At 33.6% G+C, this 27,088-nt stretch overlaps 1 protein-coding gene across 11 annotated transcripts in view; it reads right to left on the bottom strand.

The window, feature by feature from the left end:
• Positions 1–2,614: 2,614 nt before the first annotated feature.
• The window catches only part of CCDC18 (coiled-coil domain containing 18), a 200,237-nt gene continuing 175,763 nt past the window's right edge, over positions 2,615–27,088 (bottom strand). For all 11 annotated transcript variants that reach the window (XM_073234287.1, XM_017650002.3, XM_073234294.1 and 8 more), the window contains 7 exons: positions 25,127–25,243; positions 24,034–24,177; positions 22,274–22,477; positions 20,421–20,558; positions 18,522–18,710; positions 9,204–9,671; positions 2,615–3,482 (listed from right to left, as the gene is read on the bottom strand). In XM_073234287.1, the coding sequence (XP_073090388.1) occupies positions 3,468–3,482; positions 9,204–9,671; positions 18,522–18,710; positions 20,421–20,558; positions 22,274–22,477; positions 24,034–24,177; positions 25,127–25,243 (1,275 nt within the window). In that variant the 3' untranslated portion in view covers positions 2,615–3,467. The remainder of the gene's footprint in view (positions 3,483–9,203; positions 9,672–18,521; positions 18,711–20,420; positions 20,559–22,273; positions 22,478–24,033; positions 24,178–25,126; positions 25,244–27,088) is intronic.

The following is a 27,088-nucleotide window of genomic DNA, read 5'->3' as shown; positions in this document are numbered from 1 at the left end:
ACAATTCTACAGGTCAAGCTCTAATTGAACGTCGTCATCTTACTCTTAAGTATTATTTGCTAAAACAAAAAGGGGGATTACTCCCAGACATGATAAAATTAACAGCAAATCAACGCTTAATGCATGCTTTACATGTTCTTAATTTTGATCTTTTCAAAAGTGATGGATGATCAGCTATGGAAATACATTTTTCTGACAATGTTTCTTTTCCTGAAACAACAGCAGTTCCTGTATGGTGGTCTCCAATAGGTTCTTCACAGTGGTATAAAGGTCATACAAAGTGTGGGGCAAAGGGTTTGTTTGTGTCATTACAGAGGATCAACGCTTGATTTGGCTACCCAGAAAAAGAATTAAGATACGATATGAAGAAGAACTTCCAATATCAACATCCTCAGAAAGAGCTGCTCCAGAGGATGGCCACCAACAAACTTCATCACTGGAATGAAGCCTCCTGGATAGTGAAGTTTCTACTTCTAATTTTGGTGATAACATTCATACATACACACACTGCACAAGCTTGCACTATTACAGCTAGTGTGAGCAGTCCTCCATATTTAGGACGAGGAGTAGTCCTTCAGTGTGTATCCACCTGTTCTACTCCTGTAGGTCCTATAGTATGGAAAAAAGATGGCAAAGAGATATATAGACAAAAGTATGGAGGAAAGCTTGGATGGAATAATGCAACTGATCAGTCTAAAAGAGACAATAGTCGCTATGATATTTATAAAACAGTTTTGACCAGAAATGATATTGGCAATTATTCTTGTAAGAAATATCAAAAAGGATCTCCTGATATATTATATAAAAGTAGTTATGTCTACTTAGCCACATCCCTTAAAATGGAGTTTCCATTGGTATTAGACACTCCCTGTTCTACCCTAGCCTAACAAATACATAGGATATTATGGAGGCAGGGTTCCTCTATACTGAAATTTTGATTACAATGCACACATACTATGCCTGACTTAAGCTATAAGATAAGAGTTTGGAGGATTGTGTGCACTCTACTACTACCTTCCTTGTAAGTTTTTCCTCAATAAATTATTTCATATCTATATCATGTGGTACTAAAGTGCTGTAGTGCATGACTTCCTTTGCAAGATATTTTGTCATAGGGTTGCTGTGAAGATTAAGTGAATTAAAATTTGTAAAGCGTTTACAACACTGCCTGGCATATAGTAAGCATTGTGTAAAAAAGTTGCTATTTGTTTTTAAAAGGAGAATCAGGAGACTAGCAGTGTTCTAGAGTGAAATATAGAAGTATCAAAGGAGAGCTAGTAAATAATGTCAAATGTTACAAAAAATTAAATGGAATAATGAAAATAGGACACTGGGTCTAGTAGAGTAAAGAGTAAAACAAGGAGTATAGACTAGTTTTCCTAAGAAATTTGGTGCAAAAGAAAAAGTACAGTGGTTATGGCTTTTTTTGCTTGCAGGTAACAGTTCTAATTTGAACTAGCTTAATAAAAGGGCTTACTATATAAAAATATTGTGATGTCTCAGACTGTAAGGTCAGTAATGTGGCTGGATCTCAAAAAACAAGTGGATTATTCTTTTCCTTATCCCTCTCTGTAGTTTCGCTTCATTTTCTCTTTTCCTTTCTCCAGACTACTTGTATAGCTTCTCTGGCCCATGTGGTAGGAAAAATGGTTATCAAGAGGTCTGGAGCCTTATATTTTAGTCCAAGCATGCAAAGAGATAGTGAGTCTGTTTGTTTCAGTTTCAGTTTAAAAATTCTTAATAAAGAACTCTGGCCCTGATCAAACTAAGTGTCTAACCCTGGATGAATCAGTTGTAGCCAGGGATTATAGAGGTTACTGGACCACAGCATAACATGGCTGTTCCTATTTCAATTGTATGAATACAGTGGGATGTGGAAGATTAAAAAAAATAGTAAGTATGCAATATAAGGAAACAGAGCATCTTCTTGAAGGGTAGGAAGTATAAAGGTGGGGTTTTTAATGTTGTTTTTTAGGCCAGGGAAGGGATTTGAACATGATTCTATGAATGGAAGAAGTAAAAAAGATAGAGGACTAAAGATAAATAAGAAGAATACTTCCAGAACAAAATTCTAGGTTAGAAGGGATATAGTGGAATTTACTAAATAAGTAAGGAGATATAATTGTCTACAAATCCTTGTCTACAAGAATTAGCCTTGTAGACAAAAAGGCCCTTCTGATAAAGGCGGGAAGAAAATGTGAATGCATACTAGCATAGGCAGGTCTAGAAAGATGAAGAAAATTGAAGGAAATTGGACCTAAAATCTCTTATGAAGTATGTAGCTAAGTTATCTTGTGAGAGTATGGAAGATTCAGTTAAGAGGGTAGTTGAAAAGAATAATAAATATTAATATACCTGCAATGAGGAAGAGAAGAGAAGCTAAAGGGAAGAGGTTAAAGTTTATCAAAAACTGTTCCTGAGTCCAACTCAGATTGGACACTACAAAAGGTATCAGATGTATATTGTAACTCTCCTCAGTAATGCTCCCTAGTCTATGAACAAGAGCTCACCAGGCACACAGTACAAAGACAAGGGAAAGGGAAATAAGGATACTAAGAAGACTGAATCAGCAATTTAACTCTTAGGGCCAAGTCACTACTAAGCAGCAATAAAAAGATAAACTTTATTCCATTCCTGACAATTCCAAATTCTCAATTAGTCGTGCTCAAATGATACTGACAACATATTAATGGTTTTAATCTTTAACTATTAGAAAAGACTGAGTCCATATTATTATCTAAGGATATATTTATATTTATTAACAAATTAAAACTTTAGTCTAAGACATCAATTCCAAACTCCTTACTATTTTGAACTTGTAGGTTTAAATCTGTCATCTTAATTTTGCTGCATTATGTTTATGCTACCATAAAGTTAACCATGTATAAACAGAGTCACTAATCCAAAGTCCAACTCTTGATACTTACAACAAATAAATTTCTTTGAAACACACACGTGTCATTATATTAAAAAATTCCATTCTATTCCATTAAAACAGGAATAATAATAATATCTACTTCACAAGATTGTTATGTGGATTAAATGACTTCACAGACAAAGTGCCTAGAATAGTGACTGATAAATGGTAAACAATCAACAAAAGCCAGCCATTATTAGTGAATTATGAGCCTGTGGAAAAATGACTTCTACATTCACATTACTTATTATAAAAAAATATTGCTTACCAGAAAAATAAGCAAATATGATAGTCCGATTGAAGTATAAGTTACTCAATGTATTGTAACAATGATTTTTACATAAAAAACACAGAATTTTAAATAAAAAATAATGAATAAACTGAATTAATTTTCACAAAAAGTAGAAGCTTTAGAAGAACTTTCTTTAAAAATACACAAATATAAAATTTATTCAAAAGCAGTAAAATAACAGAAGCATGACATACATATAATAAGTAAACACTGCACAGGACCAAAAATCCCATTTTTCATCACATCAACATCTTTAAATCACAAATTTTCTCCCTGGAAAATGAAAAATAATAGATTAGTACCTGAAATACTCTTATACTGATTTAACATTAAAAGTGCACTGTAGTAATCAGGGGCATAATTTAAAGCAAGAGTGGGAAATATTTAGTCAATTGAAAATATGAATAAAAAAAGTCAGTAATGGACTCATGGAGGTAAAAAGAAAGTAATTCTGGTTGTGGGTTGGGAGGACATGCAAGGTTAAACTAAAGTGATTTAAAAAACAAAAAGAGGGGACATATTAAAAATAAGATATTGAGGGCACAGTAACACATACACAAAGGGCTACTAAAAAAAGGCAGGGAAAAAGAAGAAAAGGAAAAATAGAGAGGGAAAGGAAAAGCCAAGAGAGAAATGTTTGCACAAAGTAGTAGCCCAACATAAATAGAAAAATAGAGGGAAAGGGCCCAGGAGATTGAAAAAATACAGGTCAAACACTTTTGTCATTCCTTAGTCTTTACTTGAGCCAGGAATGTGAAAATGTTATGTCTCTAGATATCTACCTGTACTCCTGCTTTACCTTGTTTTTTTCCACCTTTGTTTTCCCTATAGCTGATTCTCTCAATTCTTATCTTTCATCTTATTGCACCATATTCTGTAAACTATTTTTCCCTTTTAGTAATAAGATGGATATAAATAATACTTCTTTTAACTTCCTAATAAACTGTGAATTAGCTAGTTAATCAGTATCACAGCACTTCCATGGCTCTAATCAACAGGAGTTTTTAACTTGAAATCTGTGAACTCCATGATATTGTGTGCAAAATTGTGCACCTGTGTAATTTGTGAGTTTTGCAGCTTCTGTTAGAATCTGAAAGTAGAATACTATTGTGTTACAGGCTGTATTGTGAATGGAACAGCCAACATAGTTAATTAACCATTACAAAAATCAGTATTTGGGCTGAAACACAGGAAAGGGAGCAAACACTTATCAAGCACTTCTCACATACCAATTTCTATGTTCTCAATGCTGTACCAGTGGACTTTATGACTGCAGTCTATGGAGTAGGGCTGGATTAAGGCCAACTAATGTCTTGAGCACAGCCCAACAATGATGGCCAAGACCAATAAAGAGCTTAAGGGTCCTGTACACAAATCTGAAGATGACATGCTATCTGGACTAAGCCAGTTGGCGTTACTTTCTACAGAACTGTTAACTCATTACCATTAGTTGGAAACAAATGTAATAACCGATGACACCTTCAAACCAAACTTTCAAATTTACTCTCTCACTATACCAAAGAAAAAGATCTTTTAACAATGTAGATTAAATTGGAAGATGGCAGAAAAGGACAATTACAAAAAATTCTACTATAGTCAAGTGCAGCAGTAAAGGAGTTGAGGGCATAATGGCTAGGGCAAAACACTGTGGTAGTACCCTTCCCTCTGTACCCTAAACTCCCTTAAACTTGTGTTTATTTTCCTTAAAGGTTAGTCCAGGGTTGGTCTTGGGGCTCTGCATGAGCAGCTATCAAAAACAGTGAGCAAGTATCTAGGGTATAGGTCAAGACACAAGCTACCTTCAATCAGATAAATTATCTTTGTATCTGATAGACATATTTGGGTATCTTTATGTTTCATTTAAACAACAGGTTCCTTGGCTTAAAAGAGCTTAAAAATTCTGCTTTTAAATCAGACCAATACAATGTCATACTTTAGTTGTGGGTGAAATAAGCTGAAAAACAGAACTAGCCTGTAAATCAAGGTTCTACACCCTAATTTAAAATGTCTCATGTCAAATTTTACAAAGTGGTAGACACCCACTAATGCAATGTACATGTAAATGACCATGATGGTAGTTAAAAAGTAAAACTATAGCAAGTCAAAGTTTCTTTTAATAGTAGCAGTTCTGGCACTGAATTTTCTCACCTTCCATTTAAAAAAGAAAAAAAAACAGTAAAATTAGAAAAGAAAAAGATTAGAAGCCCTATAGAAAAAGCATTGAGAAGATGTCTTCAGTTACCTTTCCTTTAAAATTAAGGTGTAATATGCAAGTAATGACCACCATAGAATTAAAGAAAATCCACACGTGAGCATTTGTCAAGCATCAGTTCCAGCATGAGTCCCAAAGGAGCACTAATTGGAGTTCCAAAGAACCCAAAGAGCCAGTCCTTTCTATCCAAGGCAAAATGAACTGAACCCAGGTAATGTGACTGAGGCTAATGGGCTATTAGGGTTCATGAAAATTCCATGTGAGATTAAAGTTATGAGTACTGATTGTGGTTAATGCATTTAAAACTCAATGAGTATCACTAGCAAAAAACAAAATCATGTGTATTAAATTTAACCTTGGCTAGATTTTATAAAGAACTAGGTACAGTTTGATGCATATTTTAACTTGGCACTGAACTTCCATGACAATAGAATTGGTAAAATGACTTGACTACTTAAATGCATCTATCTATTCCAATGGCCTATAGAATGAGAAATCATTTTCTTAGTCATATAGTAACTTTTAAGTCCTACTCTCTTAATCCCTAACTGACTAAACAGTTCCAAGACTAAACTATATAATTAGACAGTACTGAAGAAAATGTAAACACAATTATATGAATAGTACATTAACAGCTAAGAACAGAGATCTATTTTCTCAACTATATGATGGGGATAATAGTACCCAGTAAAATAGAACTATTTGGTATTATTAGGTTAATAACAGTACCTATTGCAGGATTGCTAAAATAAGTTAATTTATGTAAATCATTTAGAACAGTCCCTAGCATACTGTAAATGCTATGTATTATTATGATCACAATCTGTCATTGTACTTATCAAATTTATCTATATCACTTTAGTTTTATTTTAGCAAAAATAGACTCTCACACTTCTTTCATTCTATAGGCTACTGGAATACAGCAGAGGTTCTTAAAGGGAGCAGTACTCTCTCCCAGGGAACATTCTGGAAATCTGTGAAAGTACTTTTTGTTGTCACTATGGTGTGGAGAAAGGTATATCTGTTGTTGACATATAATAGACAGTGACAAGAGATACCAGATATCTTGAATGTTGTAGGGCCTTTCCACACAACAAAACTATCTGCTTGGCAATCCTATTAGACTTCCCTAGTTCACTGATATTTTACTACTCTCCATAATAACTATTTCATATACCTTCCCTGTTCTTAAACCTCCAACACCTTGCTCTGCCTTATTTCACTAAGAAAATTAAGGCAGTTAATAAAGAAGTTCCTCCCATCCCACCAAACCTTCCACTCCATGTGTTTCTGTACCCATATATTATTCTCTGCCTTCTTTCCCACTATAGAAGATGAACTGCCCCTTCTTTTATCCAAGGCCAATTTTACTTTACTACTGGGTCCTATCTCCTTCAGCCTACATCAAGGATTTTACTTCTTTCACTCTATTCTCTGTCTTGAATTATCAGTTTCCCTGTCTACTTGATCATTTCTACCAACATAGAAATACTGTTTTATCTTTTATCCTAAAAAACAAAACAAAAACTCTCTCTTGACATTGCATCCCTCTCCTTTCTTTGCTGTATTCTATATCAAAAGGGTTGTCTATTCTTTCTGTTTCTGTTCTTTCTCCAATTCTCTGCTGATCTCACTATAATCAGCTTTTATCCCCATTATTACTCTGAAGCCATGCTTATGAAGGTTATCAACAGCTTCTACATTGCCAAATATTATTATTTAAAGTCCTCACCTTATTTAGCAACATTTGATACAGTTAATCTCACCCTCCTTCCTGAGGCCCATTTTTCACTTTGTTCATAGATATTATATTTGCTAATTTTTCTCTTATCTCAGTGTGTACATCTCAGTGAGGTTTACTAGATCCTCAATTTCTTCAATCCTAAAAGTAATTTGGTCTTACTGAATTATGTTAAGTTTTTTAACTTTTCTCTACCTCCACTAATTCCCTTAATTTAATCCAACATTATGGTTTTAACTACCATCTATATGCTGATGATAAATTTTAATTTCAGTCTCATAAACCCAGTCATTATGTGTCATCTCCACTTGGACATCTAATAGAAACCTCAAATTTAACATACTAAAATAAAACCCTTGATTCTATCCATGCCTCCAAATCTGCTCATCTCCTAAGTATTCCCCATCTCAATAAATGCTCAATTACTTTGGCCAAAATCTTTAGTCTTTCTTGACTTCTATTTCACCCAAAACCTACATCAAATCCTGTTCGCTCTACCCTCAAAAATATATCCAGAAATTGAACCATTCTCAACACTTCCACATCTATCCTCCAGTCTATCTTGCCTGGATTATTACAACTAGCCTCCTAGATGGTCTCTGTTCTTGTCCCTTTATCATCTATTCTTCATAAAGCAGCCATAATGATACTTTAAAAGCATAAATCATGTCACTTTCATTAGAAGAACCTTCCAAGGGCCTTCTGTCACACTTCAAATAAAATTCAAAGTTTTTACAGGACCTAGATGATAATTAAGGCACCACCGTGCTCTGCCCCACCACCTCACCCTAGCTTTATCTCTTATCTCATCTCCTGATACTCTCCCTTGTTTACACCAAGCCAGATACATCCCTCCAAGTTGTTTTTTGAACATGCCATGCATGCTCCTATCTCAGGACTTCAGTACCTGCTTGTTCCCTTTCCTCCAGATACTGGGATAGTTTACTTCCTTACTTCCTACAGGACTCTGATCAAATGTGACTTTCTCAAGAGGACTTCCCTGACATGCCCTATCTAAAAGTAGTACACCTGTCACATTGTATCCACTTACAAGCTTTTCTTCATAACACTTATTTCCACCTGACGTTAGAGCACTTATGCTCTAATAAACAAGTCTATTTACTTGTTTATCAGTGGTCTCACCACTAAAATGTAAGTTCTGTTTGGACAGGGACTTGGTCATATTTGTTTCTTTCTATAATTCCAGTGCCTGGTATATATAGTAGATGGCCAATAAATACTGAATGAATTGAATTGCTGAATAAATGATGTACAGTAAACCTAACTGTAAAGACTAGATGAAAACTAATTTTATCTAGCTTTATATGATTGTCTTGTTTATTATACCACCAACCTTGTTTGCTTTACACTTGAAATTTCATAATGTGCAAATTTTACCAATAAGAATATTTTATTTATGTAGTTTTCTACTTATAAATAATAAGCTCTTTTTAATGTAAGGAATGATATAAAGAAATGAAGCTTCAACAGTCTTTGTCTTGGATCCATTCTAAAAACACTTATTGAATTTTTTAGGCCACCAAGCCTATTCTGATGTGTTTGAAAATGAGGCAAATTGGTAACTGAAAAAAGCTGACAGTACCTGGAAGAGATTCTTTAAATGCATTTGCAAACTATAAATTGAATGCTTATAAACAATGTTGAGTGTCTGTAAGTATGTGTAGTAAGGATAGGTGCCTATGATATGCTAAAAAAATAATGGAAGTAGATAAATTGTATGAATGAGATATTCTAATCCACTGTTAAAGTCAATGACTAAAACAAAAGTTACCTTAATAATTTTTACTAGAATTGTTCCCAGGAAGTCTAGGAATACAACTAATTTTGGAGCCCCAAAAACATTTCAAAGCTGAATTTTCAACTCCTGATTGTCTAGGGTAAAAGCATTCCAAATGTAAAATGATTTTTTTGTACTTTCAATACCCGTACACCTAATGGCATGCTTCAAATACAAGGATTTTTCTACAATAAAATGATACTCACTGGGACAAATTAGAACTCTAATGCATAAAATACATACCTGAGTTAAAGCACTCCCTGTTTGCACAGAAGATTTTTTCAGTAGTCTCACTTCTTTGTTTATGTATCTTAGCATTTCACTAAGAGTACTGAAGTCATTATTCTCAGAACTATCGTCATCCGGGTTATATGTAAAAGGTTTAAATGAATCTGACTGGGAGTAAGTCAGATCCTTTTGGCTTTCTTCTGATGCTGAAGGTTGTTCTAACTGAATTTTTTTTAAGTCCTGTAGTAATTCTTCAGAAAGATCTTCATCACCATGAGTTTTAAAACTAAGGTCACTGGCACTAATAGAGCGACAGAGTTTTCTACACTTGAGAAAAACTGTGTGAGAATGTTTAGCACATTTTCCATCTTGAACATCAGGAATAATTTCTGTTGGAGATGTAAATGAGGCTGGTGAAAACTTGGTATTTTCTGCCCTTTCATGTCCAGAAATTTTGGCTTGTAATCTGGTTAATTCTGATTCCTATTGAAAAATTGGTACATAGTAAGTGTTCAACACATATTTGTTAAATGAATGAATTACTCAGAAAATCATAGATTCTTAGAAGTCATCTAAGTCAATCTTCATCCCCCAGCATAGGAATTTTTTTTGGATCAATTCACGAGAGTTGTATCCATAAAATATATATTTCTAAATTGGTTGCTTTTAATCTGCTAGTTTTTATTCTTTCTAAAAATACTGTGATTATAGCTAAAACTCATAACTGCAGTGTGCATCACAAAATGAAAGTTTAATATGCATATTTCAGTCCTTTGATATCTTTATATTTCTTTATCTAAAAGCATCTGGAGTATCAATTTTTTGTAGTAAATCTTGTATTTACATTCCCATAATCACAATTAAGTAGCTACAGAGTTAACACATACAGGATTGTGTACAGTTGTAGTTTTTCTAACTCTTGTATGCTATCTAGCCATAACTGAAAAATGTGGTGTCTCAGATAAGTAGGATTCCATTTAACTTACAGTTTAACACCTAACTTTTACACTGAATACATTAAACATAATTCAACTTTTTCTTAAGACTCAAAGAAGGTCATTGTTGTGATCACTATTGTACTGGTGCCATAATACAGCAATGCCTTTAGGGCTCTCAGAAAATGGTCTTAGATTTGCCCTTGCTCCAGTTATCCTCATATACTAGGGTATTTGTTAGGGTACTAAAGAAAGTGAGCTGGAAAGATCAGTTCCCTCACACACTATTCTTTTCTCCCTCACTTCTGTTTCTGCACTCTTGTCATTTATTGCTGCTATCAGTGGAAATGCTTTCCATTATTTATAGCTAGTTATAGTTGTACAGTTATGCCAGCTTCTGCTCTTCTATTAGCTTTTTTATTTCTTTCTCTCTTATGCTCCTTAATTCTTCTTCAGTCTAGACTTGAGAGCCAGTTGACATTAACTTTGAAAGCTACTGTCACAAAACAAAGGATTTCTGTTTTTTTACTGGTACATTGGCTAAGCATGGTGCATATTCTAAGATCATTTTTATCAATGGTTCATTAAGGAATTGCTGCTAATAGCCAATATTTTGGCAATTTTCTAAGTAGTTGAACTTAAAAACTTCTGAATAATTGATAAGTGCAATCTACTTGCATTTATCTCATTGGTAATATCTAACAAGTGAGCAGAAATAACTACTGTAATAAGGGATATACAATGCAGAATCTTTTACATTTTACAATTTTCCACAAAAAAGTTTTATAATTTTGTATAAGTGTTGTAAATCCCCAGAACACTATGTACACTTGTTTCAAAAAAAGTGGAGTGTTCAACCTAAATGTAATTTTAGATTATGTCTATTCAACTTTCCTCTAGTATTATGAATATCAAGTATATTATAAGAGAAATTTGAATGCTCAGCTTAGTAATTAGAAAGATTTCTAAGGTACTAACATTTTTGTTTTTTAATAATTTTCATTTTGCTATAAAATCATTTTTGCTTCACAACTATAAGTGAGTTGTGATTTTTTTTTAGGTCTTGGCTGACAATGTTAATTATACATACTGGCAATTTTGAACTAATATTGAAGTTTTTACCTCTATGCATTGACACCAACATTAATTCCAAATTTCAGAGTAAAGTTTCATGATCAGTAGGGTTGGATAGGCAGCAAAATGGGCTATTTGAAAATGATGTACATACACAAACCAAATTTTAAAAAATTGAATATAATCCTACATTTTCAACCTTATGATTTTTAAAAGAACCTTACTGACTTATTGAAAAATGCTTCTACTTTTTTAGGTATATCAGGTATAAAATCCTCTAAAGTAAATAAGTTTGTATTTGAACAAGTTCTAGTCCAAAATGGTGACAACATAGGTTGTTCCTCCCAGGTCTACCCCCATGACACACCAAATCTTCAACTACACATGGAGTAATTCCCTCTCAAGGAAACTAGCTGAGTGACACCTACACATTGGGTGAATAAGAAAATACCCACATCAAAATAGGTAGGAAAGGCCCACACCCAGGACAGGGCATACAATATGAGGGAACACCCAGCTCTGAGCTTCTGTCTGAGTAGTGAAGGGTCTGTACCCCATATCTAGTGCCCCAACTTCTAAGACTCACCTGAGAGAGGCCCTCCACCCCCACCCAACCAACTAGCTCTGAAAGTCAACAGGGCTTGCCATTCATGAGATCTGTAAAACTATAGCAAACAAAGAAACAGTTCTTCATGGGCTCATGAGGATGCACTATGGCTATGCTCCCAGGGTTAAGCACAGAAGGAACAGGCAAAAAAATGCCCATCTCCCAGTCTTTTCCTAAAAGAGGCCTATTTTCATATTTTAAAGCTGCTGCTTGAGGGTCAGCCTTCTAATTTAGCATGCATGTAGGGGTAAACTGTGACCCATACCCCCAGAGACTGAGTAAGCCAGCAGATACCTCCTCTGCCCTTTTCCTAGAGCCTGCTTCCAATCACCAGTATCATCAGCTGGGGCTGAGTATTCAAAGCTGCTCCTCAAGGGACAGGCCTCTGAACTGTATGGCTCTGATAGACAATAAGGGCTTGCATTCATGTATCCAAGAGTACTATAGCAAACAAAGAAGCAGTTCCTAACAGGCACAGGAGCACCCCCTTGTTGTTATATGCCTGGATCCAGCACTGAGGGAACAGGAAAAAAAGCCTACCTCCCAGTTTCTCCCTGAAAGGATCATGACTACATACTTTCCCAGCTGTTGCCTGAGGGTCCAGCTTCCAATCAGCCTGCATGTAGTTGCTGAATGAAATCCTCCCCTTTGGGACACTGATAGATCTTGGCACATTCTCAACTATAGGAGCCACTAAGATTGTGACTGAACAATCACAAAGGTTTGACAAGAAGCTGAGACCAGGATCAATAAAGCATATCTCCTACATGAGACCATTCTGTCAAAACTGAGAAAGACTGGCTGTTTTATCTAATGCACAGAGAGTCAAAAAAAAAGGAAGAAATAGAGGAATATGTTCCAAACAGAAGATAAACTAGACTCCAAAAAGAGACCTTAACAAAACAAAAACAGGTGATTTACCTGATGAGAAGTTCAAAACAACAGTCATAAAGATGCCCATCAAGGTCAGGCAAAAAATATATGAACATAGTGAGAATTCCAATTAATAAGGAGAGAAAAATGTAAGAATGTACTGAATAGAAATCAAAGTGAAGACTACAGTAACTAAACTGAAAAATTCAACAGAGGGGTTCAATACCAGATTAGATCAGTGGAAGAAAGGATGAGTGAACTCAATGACAGGGCAAAGCAATTTGTCCAGTCAGAGGTGCAAAAAGAAAAATGAATGAAAATAGCTTAAGGGAGTAATGGGATATCATCAAAGAGGACCAATATACACATTATAAAGGTCCCAGAGGGAAAAGAGAGAGAGGAAGGCTCCCACCTAGGGGTACAGCTGTGCAACAGTCACAGTCAGGCATTGCAGCCAGACAGGCCAGAAGCCAGCCCAACCCACCAGCATGTCCACAGTGTCATGCCCCAAACACAATAATAGGGCACACATGGACCATATAGGGAACACCCGGAAGTGCATGGTTATAGTGATCAGGGGGGATTATGCTTCTAGGCCCCACAGAACACTTTATATATAAGGCCACTTCTTCAAGACCAGGAAACATAGCTGATCTACCTAATTTTTAGAAAAAAGCACAGAGTTAAGAAAAACGAGGAGACAGAAGAATATGTTTCAAGATATGGAAGCAACCTCTGTCCATCAATAGATGAATAGATAGAGGATGTGGTATATACATATAATGGAATGTTACTCAGCCATAAAAATAATTTGACATTTGTTACAACATGGATAGACCTAAAGGGTATTATGCTAAGTGAAATAAATCAGACAGAGAAAGACAAATACTGTGTAATTTCACTTACATATGGAATCTATGAAACAAAACAAATAAAAAGACAAAAACAAAATAGAAACAGATTCACAGAAACAGAGAACAATCTGGTACTTGCCAAAGCAGGGGATTTTTGGAGAAGGGGTAAAGGAGATTAAGAGGTACAAACTTTCAGTTATAAAATAAATAAGTCACAGGGATCTGAAGTATGTAATAGGGAATATAATAATAATATTTTAATCAATCTTTAGAGTGACAGGTAGTAACTAGACTGATTGTGGTAATCATTTTGTAGTGTATATAAATGTTGAATCACTATCCTATACCTCTAAAACTGATACAATATTGTATGTCAACTATACCTCAATGAGAACAAACAAAAATATAAAATTAAAAATTAAAAAAATAAAAATAAGACTCAACTATATACTGCCCAGAGAGACTCACTTCAGTTTCAAGGACATACACAGATTGAAAGTGAAGGATGTAAAAACATTCTATGCAAACAGAAAATAAAAGAAGGCTGAGGTAGCTATACTTACATAAGAAAAAACAGACTTTAGGTCAAAACTATAATAAAACACAAAAAAGGTCATTATATAATGATAAAGGGATCACTTCAATAAGAGGATATTACATTTGTAAATATTTATGCACATAAAAAAACATAGGAGAAAACAAATCCTACCATTTGCAACAACATGGATGGAGCTAGAGGGTATTATGCTCAGTGAAATAAGCCAGGTGGAGAAAGACAAGTACCAAATGATCTCACTCATACGTGGAGTATAAGAACAAAGAAAAACTGAAGGAACAAAACAGTAGCAGAATCACAGAACCCAAGAATGGACTAACAGTTACCAAAAGGAAAGGTACTAGGGAGGGTGAGTAGGAAGGGAGGGATAAGGGGGGGAGAAAAAGAAGGGGGGAATTATGTATAATGGGGGGCAGGGGGAGGGTTGTGTAACACAGAGAAGACAAGTAGTGATTCTACAGCATCTTACTATGCTGATGGACAGTGACTGTAATGGCATTTGTGGGGGGGACTTGGTGATGGGTGGAGTTTAGTAAACAATGTTTCTCATGTAATTGTAGATTAATGATACCAAAAAGAAAAGGCACACACACACACACACACACAAAAAGTAAATATGCAATATATATTTGTTAAATAAATGGATCAGCAGCAAAAAAAAAAAAATCGGAGCATCTAAATATATAAAGCAAATATTAATAGACCTGAAGGGAGTAATAGACATCAATATATAATAATAGGGGACTTAAATACCCCACTTTCATCAATGGATAGATCAAAACAAGTAAGGAAACATTGAACTCAACTACACATGAGACTAAATGGACTCAGACATTTATAAACATTCCATCCAACACAGGAATATACACATTCTTCTCAAGCTCACATGGAAAAGACCGTATGTTTGGCCATAAAACAAGTTAATAAATTTGAGAAGATTAAAATTATATCAAGTATTTTCCAACCATAATGGTATTAAACTAGAAATCAATTACAAGAAGAAAACTGGAAAATCACAATTATGTGGAGATTAAAAAATATACTACTGAACAACTGATAGATCAAAGGAGAAATAAAAAATCATCTTCAGACAAATGAAAATGGAATACAACATACCAAAATTTATGGAGTGCAGCAAAGTGGTTTGGAAGTTCATAGTGATACCTTAAGAAACAAGAAAGATCTCAAGTAAACAACCAACTTCATACCTTAAGTAACTAGAAAATGAAGAATAAACTAAACCCAAAGTTAGTGGAAGGAAGGAAATAACAAAGATCAGATCATAAATATATGAAAGACACTGAAAAAATAATAGAAAAGATCAATGAAACTGAGAACAAAATTTTTAAAAAGATAAACAAAATAAACAAATATTTAGGAAGGCTTACTAAGAAAAGAAAGGAGTCAAATAAATGAAATCAGAAGTGAAATAGGAGACATTAAAACTGATACCACAGAAATACAAAGGATAATAAGAGACTGATATGAAAAATTACAAGCCAACAAGCTGAATAACCTAGAAGAAATGGATAAATTCCTAGAAACATACAACCTACCAAGATGATCATGAAGAAATAGAAAATCTGAATAGACCAATCACTAGAAAGGAGATTGAATAAGTAATCAAAAACCTCCCAACGAACAAAATTCCATGACCAGATGGCTCCACTGGCAAATTCTACCAAATATTTAAAATAATACTGATAGTTTTCAAACTCTTCCAAGAAACACCAGAGAAGGAAACCATGAGACAAGAAAATTACAGGCTAATATTTCTGATGAACACAGATGCAAAAATCCTCAGCAAAACATCAGGAAAACAGAATTCAACAATACAGTGAAAGATCATAAACCATAATCAAATAGAATTAATTCCAGGGATGCAAGCCTGGATCAATATCTACAAATAAACTGATGTGATGTACATTAACAAAATGAAGGATAAAAATCATATGATCATCTCCATAGATGCAGAAAAAGTATTTGAGAAAATTTAACATCCATTTATGATTAAAACTCTCAACTAAGTGGATACAGAGAAAACATACCTCAACATAATAAAAGCCATATATGACAAGCCATGACTACCATCATTAACAGCAAAAAGCTGAAAGCTTTTTCTCTAAGACCAGAAACAAGATAAGATGCTAACTCTCTCAATCTCTTTCATTTAACACAATAGTGGAAGTCCTAGCCTGAGCAAGTAGGCAAGAAAAAAATAAAAAGCATCCAAATTGGAAAGGAAAAAGCAAAATTGTCTCTACTTGCAGATGAGATACACAGAAACAACACAGTAAAAAACTTCACCAAAGAAATGTTAAAACTAATAAATGAAGTCAGTAAACTTGCAGGATACAAAATCAATATGCAAAAATCTGTTGTATTTCTATACACTAATAACAAACTACTGAAAGAGAAATTAAGAAAACAATACCACTTAAAATTGAATCAAAAAAGAATTTTAAAACACCTAGGAATATATTTAACCAAGGTGGAAGACCTGTACACTGAAAACTATCTAAGATACTGATGAAAGAAATTAAAGGTGGCATAATAAAATGGAAAAATATTCTGTGCTCAAGGATGGAAGACTTAAATATTGTGAAACAGTCCATACTATACAACTTACAGATTCAAAGTAACCCATATCAAAACTCCAATGGCATTTTTCACAGAAATAGAACAAACAACTAAAAAAAACCAACAGAAGACCCCAAATACCCAAAGTAATCTTGAGAAAGTAGAACAAAATTAGAGGCATCCTACTTCCTGACTTCAAACCATATTACAAAGCTACAGTAATAAAAACAATATGGTACTGAAATAGAAAATGGACACACATAGATGAGTGGAACAATAGAGAATCCAGAAACAAACCTACATACATATAGCCAATTAATTTATGACAAAGGAGTCAGTATCTTTATAAACACTATCAGGAAAACTGGACAGCCAGATGCAAAAGAATGAAATTGGACCACTATTTCCCATCATATACAAAAATCAACCCCAAATGGATTAGAGACTTAAATTCAAGATTTGAAACCATAAATCATCTAGAAGAAAAGAAGGGAGTAAGCTGCTTCACTTTGGGCTTCACAAAGATTTTTTTTTTTGGATTTAATACCAAAAGCAAAGGCAGCAAAAGCAAAATAAATAGGCAGGACAGTATCAAACTAAAAAGCTTTAACAACAGAAACCATTAATAAAATAAAAAGGCAACTTGCTGAATGAGAGAAAATATCTGCAAATCACATATCTGATAAGGGATTAACATCCAAAATATATACAGAACTCACACAATTCAACAGCAAAAAAATAAATAATCCAGTTGAAGATGAGCAGAAGAACTGAAGAGATATTTTTTCAAAAGAAGACATACAGATGGCCAACAGACACATGAAAACATCATTAATCATCAGGTAAGTACAAATCAAAACCTTACTTTACAATGATTAGAATGGCTATCGTCACAAAGAGATAACTAATGTTGGCAAGGGTGTGGAGAAAAGGGAACCCTTGTGTACTGCTGGAGGGAATGTAAATTGGTACAGCCACTATGGAAAACACTATGGAGGCTCCTAAAAAAATTAAAATAGAACTACCATTTGATCTAGTGCCACCACTTTTGGGTACATACACAAAGAGAATGAAAACAGGATATCAAAGAGATATCTGCACTCCCATGTTAAATACAGCATTATTTACAACAGCCAAGGTAAGGCAACAATCTACATGTCCATCAGCAGATGAATACATGAAGATGTGGTATGTATGTTATGTATGTATGTATGTTTTTTTATGTATACACTGCCCTCCTCCACCCACACACAATGTAATATTATCCAGCCAATGAGAAAGAAGGCCATCCTGCTATGTGACAATATGAATATACCTTAAGGGCATTATGCTAAGTGATATAAAACAGAGAGAGGAAGATAGTGCATGGTATCACATGTAAAATCTTAAAAAAAAAAAAAAGTCAAGCTCATAGAAACAGGTACTAAAAAAGTGGTTACCGGAGCTGAGGGAAATGGGGAGACATTGGTAAAAGGGTACAACCTTTCAGGTATAAGATGAGTGAGGTCTGAGGATCTGATGTATACTATGGTGACTATAATTGGTAATACTAAATTGTATAACAGTGATTTGCCAAGGGATTATAACTTAAATGTTCTCACCAAGATAAAAGAGAATGAGAGAGAGAGAGAGAGAGAGATGTGTTTAAACACTTACAAATTATTTCTCCTATGGTAATATGCTATACCTCATTATTACTAATTTCCAAATTTAGTGTCTTCTAAGTAAAATTATTTTTATTCAAACTGGTCACTATGTGGTCATAGAGTCCTCTACAAATTACAAGTATGGGAAATAAGCTATAAATATACTTTTTCATAGTTATATTGTATGTAATATTATATGTTCACTTACTTTAATAAGTAATGCTTCATTTGTAGCTTCTATTACTTCATTCCTGTCATGGACCTGTTGATGCAAATTGCTGACAGTATCCTGAGCCTCTTCTAATTCCAGTTTTGCCTTTTCTAACTGTTCATTTAGTTGCTGCACTGAAGTCTTTTGTGATTCAGCAGAAATCTTCCATTCTTGATGTGAAATCATCTATGTTACCACAAAATTGAAAAGGGAGAAGAATAGGGTGGAGTTGGTTTCAACAACATTCTGATATACTCTCCACTTCTACTTAAACTAAATTCTGTTTATGTTATAAACAAATAATACAAATGATGTATTAGAGGAAAAAAAGGAAAAGAAATCTAGTCATATTTACTTTAGAACAGTATACCAAATACAATGGACTGTCTTTGGATCCTAATTTGAACAAGTTAACCATAAAAACATTTTTGTGACTATTGGAGAAATCTTAACAATGACTGGATATTTTATGATATTAAGGAATTACTGTCAATTTTTAGGTATGATAATGGTATAGTGGTTAAGTTTTTTTAAAAATAGCCCTTATCTTTTATAGATGTATTTATTGATCAAATAAATTGTCTGGGATTTCCTTCAAAATAATATGCAAATGTCGGGAAGGGAGGAAGGGAAGTGAGTGAAGTGAAGGATATAAGATTATATTTCCAAGTTTGCCTAGGACTGTCTGGGTTTTACACCTGGTGTCCTGGTATAGTTACTAACAGCACTCTTTCTCACTCTCAAAAGTTTTCCCTTCCAGATAAAAGAAATGGTCAGTGTACTTACAGATGAAATCAAATTGGCCACGAGTTGATAATTATTGAAGATGAGCAATAAATACAGGACTTATACTATTTTACTTTTAAATATGTTTAAAATTTCCCACAATAAGCTTTAAAAAAATCTCATTTTCATCAAAAATATCAGCTTTGCAATTATTAAGTGATTTTTCTGACAATTCTGAAATCTGTTTAAAAAATACTGTTAAAAATTACTGATCCCTTATTTTAACTGTAATGACATTTTCTCATTTTCAAACAATATACACACTTTAAAAATAAATCTTTGCTGAGTACCAAAGAGAAAAACATTACATATTTTACATCATACACATAAAACATTAGTACCAAATATTAAACAGCAACATTAGAACCAACTTTTATAATTCATTTTATGTTTATAATTATAAACTGTATCTGTTTATAAATTTTAGAACTCTGTAATTTACTTAGATATTATACATATTTTTTGGATAATATCTTCAAAGGTAGTTTTTAAAAAGATAAGAAATGCTGTTCTAATTGATAACACTGCTTATTTCAATAAAGGCTCAGGACATACTGATAGAAAAAAAAGTAAGCTATAAGGTTCGAATATTGCCTTTTTTAACTTACTATCAGAACAAATGTTGGAAATTACAAAGCATTATAGATTTACATCACATGAAACTGCTTATATTTTTTATTAAATACTTCCAGTTAGTTTAGGCAAGTGGTATTTTAAACGACGACAATGATGATGATGATGATGATGTGCCAGGTTCTATCTAAGAACTTTAACTGTATTAATTCATTTAATCTTCTACACAGTTCTGTGAGATACACACCATTATTATATCCATTTTAGACAGAGATAATAATTGCCCAAGGTCACATAAGTGCTAAATGATGAGCTGAGCTTTGGAACCAGGCTGCCTGGACAAAGATTTCAAGCTTTTAATACCACAGTATATCAGTTCACTGGATATGAAATGAAAGTATGTGTTTAAGCTACCAGAAATGAAGACCACAGTGCACTATTCTATAATGAACATTTAAGATCTAGATCTAAACTTTTGTCCAAACAGGTCAACCCACTTTAGCAGGAAATAATGCAACAAATTACATCTTTCTTTACCTCCAAATGATAAGCTTCTTTGAGAGACTCTACTTCTGCTGACAATTTCTTGATTTCTGCTTGCATTCTTGCTTCTAAATGAGCTTCACGTACTTGAGAAGCCCCTAATTCTTCAGCTAAATGGTTCCCACGAGCTTCCTTAAAAATGACATATTAAGCAAAGGCTATAAGACTTGTTTATTTAATTAATTAGTACAGCTAAACCAATCCGGTGCATTTATGGAACATTTTAATCTTTTATAATATATATACTTATTAAGTGGTATACTTTAAATCTAGGCATTTAAGAGACTATTAATGGGAGTGTACCAGTATATTTTTATTGTAATATAATAGAAGTTCACTAACCAATGCATTCTGTAAAACAAATTCATAACCATGTATGCTGAACTTTGATGTGTAATAATCTATTCTTAGGTATGCCTGTGCATTTTTGCTCACTAGCTGTACTCTCTGCTTATCAAGAGCCAGCTGTGAATTTATCCAAACCTATTTATGCTAGTTGTGCTTATAATTGTAATTATGTAATTTTTATATACTATGAACATTAATGAAATACGCATGCAAATGGAAAAGTTTTGAAACTAAAACAAAGTTACATGCTTTGAAATAGCTCAATGAATAAATCACAGACATTTGCTACCCAATTAAAAGCAGTCATGGTAGTTGTAAATATTGTGGGAAACCCCACAGAAAACATAAAACATAGAAGATGTTATACTCTGATTTACAAATGCCTTTCAATTCTTCTCCTACTTCACAAAAGCCAAAATTGAAAATAGATGATGAAATTAGTTTGGTTTATGCAAGAAAGACTAGGTAGAACTGTAAACAAATGACCCATACACAAAGAACAGAGATTTGGTTCCACATTGAAAGATTAACACATGAATATATACTTAGAGTTTGGAGTCAAAACATGTTATTTTAAACTGTCATTTTTAAGAATTTCCCAATTTTACTCATTTTTTAAATTAATTGAGCTTAACTTACCAGACAAAATCAATTGTACTACACTTAAATACTACTGATAAGGATAGAAATGAGATAAAAGTACATAGCTTCTCTTTTCCTAGTAGACTCCCAAATACCCAACATATTCTAATAGAAATTCCCTACATATTCTTTATTAGTTCAAGGATCCAGATTGTTAGATTAACCAAAATAAAATGCAAGAAATACTCTAATACAATTCTTATACAGAATTAGTAATAACCATAACAAAAAGCAGGAAAATTATAAGAACTTTTCTAGAAAACCAATAAATAAATTTCTCTTAAAGTCTAAGTATACCAAATAGAAATATTTTTAAGCCAGGTTGCAAAGCTTTTACCAAATACTGGGGAAATACAATTTATATGTGTTCTTGCTTTTTAAAAGCAGTTTCCCTCCTCAAGCGTTCTGGTCTGCAAGCTTCATAACAGTTACAAGTTTAGATTGTTAGTTTTCATTTATAAGAGGGGCTACACATGTAAAAAATTTTACTCAAAAATTATTTATTAGCTTCATTATTTTCTTCAAATGATAGATTAAACTCACTTGAAAGCCTAAAAGCATCTGAGAACTCAATTTATTGAAAACTAATTAGTTTGGTTGAATTCAGTTCTAGAGGACGTCCTAGTTATATTAAAAAGCTACATTAGGCATTAACAGTTATTCTTCCTTTGTAAAGTTTTAATAATATATACATAAAGCTTACCACTTTATTTTGCTTACAGTTCAATGGTAATCAAGTATATTTGCATTGTGCAACACAGTTAACTTTTGCAAGAACTATATACTACAGTTCAAAAACTCAATGTTAAAGGGTTTAAGATTTTAGGTAAGGTAAAATTATTTAGAAAAGGAATTACTTTCTCTTTAGCTAGTTGCTTTATTTCCACTAGTTCACTTGACAACTTTTCTATTTCTCTTTGTGCCTGGACTTCTTGACGATGAGCCTCTACCAATTTCATATGAGAATTCTGCATCTGCTCCCGGGTTAGCCTCAATTCTTGCTCCAAATCTATGGCCTCTTTGTACTGAGTCACAATGTGCTGTTCCTGCTTTTTCATAACCTGAAATGCACAAGGTATTTGTAGGCTTCAAAATGAACTGAAATGAAAGGTATTTTTAAGTTTCAAAGTTACTTTCCCCTCCCAAGTAAGTCTCTAATAAAATTTAACACACAATAAATACCATCCACTGTGAAAGTGAAACTTAAAAAATTTTTTTTCTTTTTTAATAAGAAAATGACTAAAGTGCTATAATAATTGGGGACTGATTAAGTATATTTTGCATGCAATCCTTTAATATTTTTATATGCAATCCTTTATCATTATGAATGTAACACAACTGAATACATATAAAATATAAAATATATTAAGAATATAATAATATAAAAAGAAAAAAGTTAATATTTGATAATCCAAGTCAAAGACAAAGACTATATTGGCATGAATAATCAAAACCCACCGTTAATCCACCTAGCTGGGTTAAGATTCTGACCTTATTTTCTGTGAAAGTAAAATCTGTCACTGTGACTACTTTTCTCTCTGAAATCTTATTCAGTTAAAACCCTAGTAAAGTACTATTTCTTAGAGAAAAAAACATGTCAGTGTAAAGTAAGTGCTAAGTTAGCTTGTGGTAGGTTAGAAGGTAAGTAATAATACTTTACTTTAGGGCTGTAGAAGGAAACAAACTAATACCAATCACTATGACCCTGATGTCAGGAACAGGGGCTGAGTCCAGTTGTGTTGTGTATCAATATAAATTTCATGTAAATATTTTTCTCAGTCCTTGCTAGGGAATATTAAATGATTGGGCCAATAATCATTTGTTTCCCACTGGGGCACAAACTTGCTCTCAGAGACTCTACTTGACCTATGCATATAATTCAACAAATATTTATTCATGTTTACTATGTGAAATGTACTGTTCAAGGTGTTTAAGATACAGGAGTGAACAAAGGAGACAAAGTGGCTACCTTTATGGAATTTATACTCTATTGGAGGAGACAGTCAGCTAACTAAACATAATAAAGAGCTATATATAAAGTTTCAAACTTGAGTATAGTATTTAAAAACAAGAAAAATTTACATCCATGAGAGCTCTTAAGAGGCAAATTCACTTTTTGAAAAGGTAAGTGAGTAGAATGGGTTCTTCAGTCAACATACATGCAAACTAATGATGCCAGCTTCACTTGGCAACTCAATGTATTTGGCCTCAATAATGTACATCTAATACCTGTTCATTTATTCTCTGGATGGAGTTCCTCACAAAGGAGTGTATCTTATAAATACCTGTATCTTCAGCTCTATTACATAGTAGGTTCTCAAAAAATCTGTTTTCACCAAGCAAGCATATAACTGTGGATTTACTACATGAGAGATACTATGTCAATGCTTGTAGGGATTATAGAGATAAAAAAGAAGATGCCCTTGCCTATAGTTAAAACATCAGAATAAAACATTTTAAGAAGAAGAAACTAATAGATATCAAGCACAAATAATGAGTCTAAATATACTTATGGCATAATTTCTAAGTACTAAAACCAACCAGTTTAGAACATAAAGATTTACAATAATCTTCAGATAATACTACCTATTCCTTAGGAGGAAAATAATTTACTTACACTTTCCATTTCTTTCATCTTGTGTTGTGTTTGTTCAGTTTCTTTTTTCAGTTGACTTATCTCCTGTTCATTTTGTAATGATATAAACTCTTTTTCTCGAAGCTGTTCTTTGGCATTTTGCAATTTTTCATTCAAAATTTCTATCTAAATTTTAAAAAGAGCAATATTAATGTAACAAGGAAAAATAAATGTTTAATCATAATTGCAACCCAAATAAGTCAAGCTTTAAACAGATATATTTAAATATCTGATATATTTAAAAAATATAAAATTGTATTTCTTAAGACAATCATAACTTAGATATAAACATCAGAATTCTTATATTTAATAAGATGCTTTTATGTATACTTTAAATATCCTGAAAGAGATGAAAGTCTCAATCACATTTGCATAAGGAAAATTAGAATAAGAACAATATATGTCACATGGCCTGAAAAATTTTATAGGTAATATGTGAATGAGGTAAAAAAAATAGTTAATGAAAACAAAGACCCCTTCCCACTGTGTTCCTTTCTTAGAGGCAACCACAGTAAAAAGAATTTATTCCAGGGATATTTTATACATATTCAAACATGCACACATTATGATAAAGATGGGAACACATCGATACAAGAAAACATATTCAAAATAACAGTAAGATTGTAGTCATTAAGGGCTGGCAACTGGGGAAATGAGGAAATACTGAGCAAAAGGGTACAAAATTGCACATACTCAGGATGAAATCTGCTAAGAGAACAGATGAACAGAACTTTGTTCTCACCAAAAAAAAAAAAAAATAAGTGTATGAGGTGATGGATATGTTAGTTGGCTTGACTGTGGTAATTATTTCACAATGTACACATATATCAAAACATCATGTTGTACATCTTAAATATACACAATTTTTGTCAGTTATAACTCAATAAAGCCGAGGGAAGATTTAAGAGGAGAAAAATGAATATAAAATACTAACATGAACAAGATGACTAACATTTTGTAGCATTTTTATTGTATGCATTCTACAAAAAAAAGTCAGATTATATGAATAATGGATACTCACAGTTAAGAAGTCATTTTAAAAACAATTTAAAGTATGTAATTTTTTATTATTTACCTGTTTGCTGCCTTCTTTAAGTTCCAATTCTGATTTCTCCAGAGAGCCCTCCAATTTAATTATTTTCTGTTCCATTTCTCCTCTGTGTTCACGAATAGTCATATCCAAATGTGTAACCTAAATACAAAACTAACATTAAACCGTTGCTCAATTTTATTTCAATGTGGAAAACTGTGTGTTTGGAATGTGTTTTAGAATTGTTTATAGTGGGAATAACTGAAACAAACTCATTTCAAATATATTATTAAAAACAAAGAAAAATAATCACTGTTTACTAATACTGGATCTTGAGCTCCATGAATATTATAGAAACTTGAAGAAAAGATATGATTATGTTCATAAATGAGAATAAAATGATTCAGACTTCATTTTATATTGTGAAATACAATAAAAATTGTCAAATTCAATTAAAACAGTGATTGGAGGGAAAAGTATAGCACTGAATGTATATACTAAAAAGAAGAAATATCTATAATCAATCATCTAAGCTTCCATCTGGGAAGAACAAACTAAACTCAAAGTAAACAGAGGAAAATAAAGAAAGTTACAGCAGATCAATGAAATTAAAATTAGGAAATCAATAGAGAAAAATCAAAACCAAAACCTGATTCTTTGAAAAATCAATAAAATCAATGTCTTCAGTCAGCCTAAGAACAAAAAAAGAACATAAATTGTTAATATCAGAAATGGAAGATGATATATTACTAAAAATCTTGTAGATATTAACAAAAAAATAAAGGAATACTATGAACAACTCTGTACCCACAAGTTTAATAAAAATACATGAAACAGACCAGTTACTTGAAAAACACAGTATCTGAAAACTCACACAAAAGGAAAAAAATCTGAATAAGCCTTTATCTAGTAAGCAAACTGAATCAATGTTTAGTAGCTCTCCAAAAGGTAAAGCACAATTCAGATGGATTTACTGGTGAATTCTACTAAATATTTAAGGAAGAAATATACCAATTTCCTACAATCTCTCAAAATATAGAAGCAGAGGATTGAAAATGGAAAAACACAGCAGCATGAGAAGTAATGCAGAAACCTCCTCCCAAAATCACATACAGCACAAAAATACAACAAATAAAACTGATCCTGAAAGACTGACATGACTGCAGATGTGACTGCACACATCTGGGGTTAAAAGAGAGACCTTACAGAAAAGGGTAAAGTAGCAAAGCTGCAATCTGGTGGGAGCCAAACCCTACAACCCTCCCCAGTTCACATGTGGGAGGAAGAGAAATGGAACAGGGAGGGAGTAGAAGCACAGGATTACTAAACACCAACCCAGGAGATCTGCTCCCAGAGCACGAACAGGCATTGCATAGTGATCTGGAGATTGGAGGGGTTGGAAAGCAAAGACAGACAGATTACTCTGAGAGACTGAGATTCCAGCCGCTATGTAGAACAGGTGGCCACAACCAGTGGCTCCAGGACAAAGGAAAGGTGGGCACTTTGGAAGAACTCCCAGTAGGGAGAGGAGTGCTAAAGGGGCAAAAAGTACATAGAGCTTGATGCTCAGGAAAAAGGACAGGTGGACAAAATCATCCTGGCACACTGAGCCAAGCAGGTTGGGAACTTTCAGGACTTTCAGGCACTCCAACATTCTGGCTGGCAATGCAGCGTGAAGACCCCCACCATGATATGCTCCTCCCACCTGGTTGGCACTACCCCTGACAATGCGCCAGGACAGCCAGAGGGCGGCCCCGCCTACAGCAGCTAAAGGGTGTAACACAGAAGTTTTCCCCTGTTTTCTCAGCCCACTGGCCCTAGCAGTGGAGACAGGCACTGCAGCTGGGAAGCAGGAAAGAACTCTTTCCTCCCGGGAGGCACTGACGCCATGCGTCTGTGACCCTGCCATCACTCCAAGGGCTGGGCAGCTCCAGAGAGTACAGCTTATGGCAACAGAGGGTGCTGTCTACACAAAGTCATTATTCCATAGTATTCCTTAGAAATATG

Source organism: Manis javanica, chromosome 4 (genome assembly GCF_040802235.1).
Source record: "Manis javanica isolate MJ-LG chromosome 4, MJ_LKY, whole genome shotgun sequence".
Classification (NCBI taxonomy): domain Eukaryota; kingdom Metazoa; phylum Chordata; class Mammalia; order Pholidota; family Manidae; genus Manis; species Manis javanica.
Note: the sequence above shows the minus strand (reverse complement) of the source record. Positions and strands in the feature narration are given on the sequence as shown.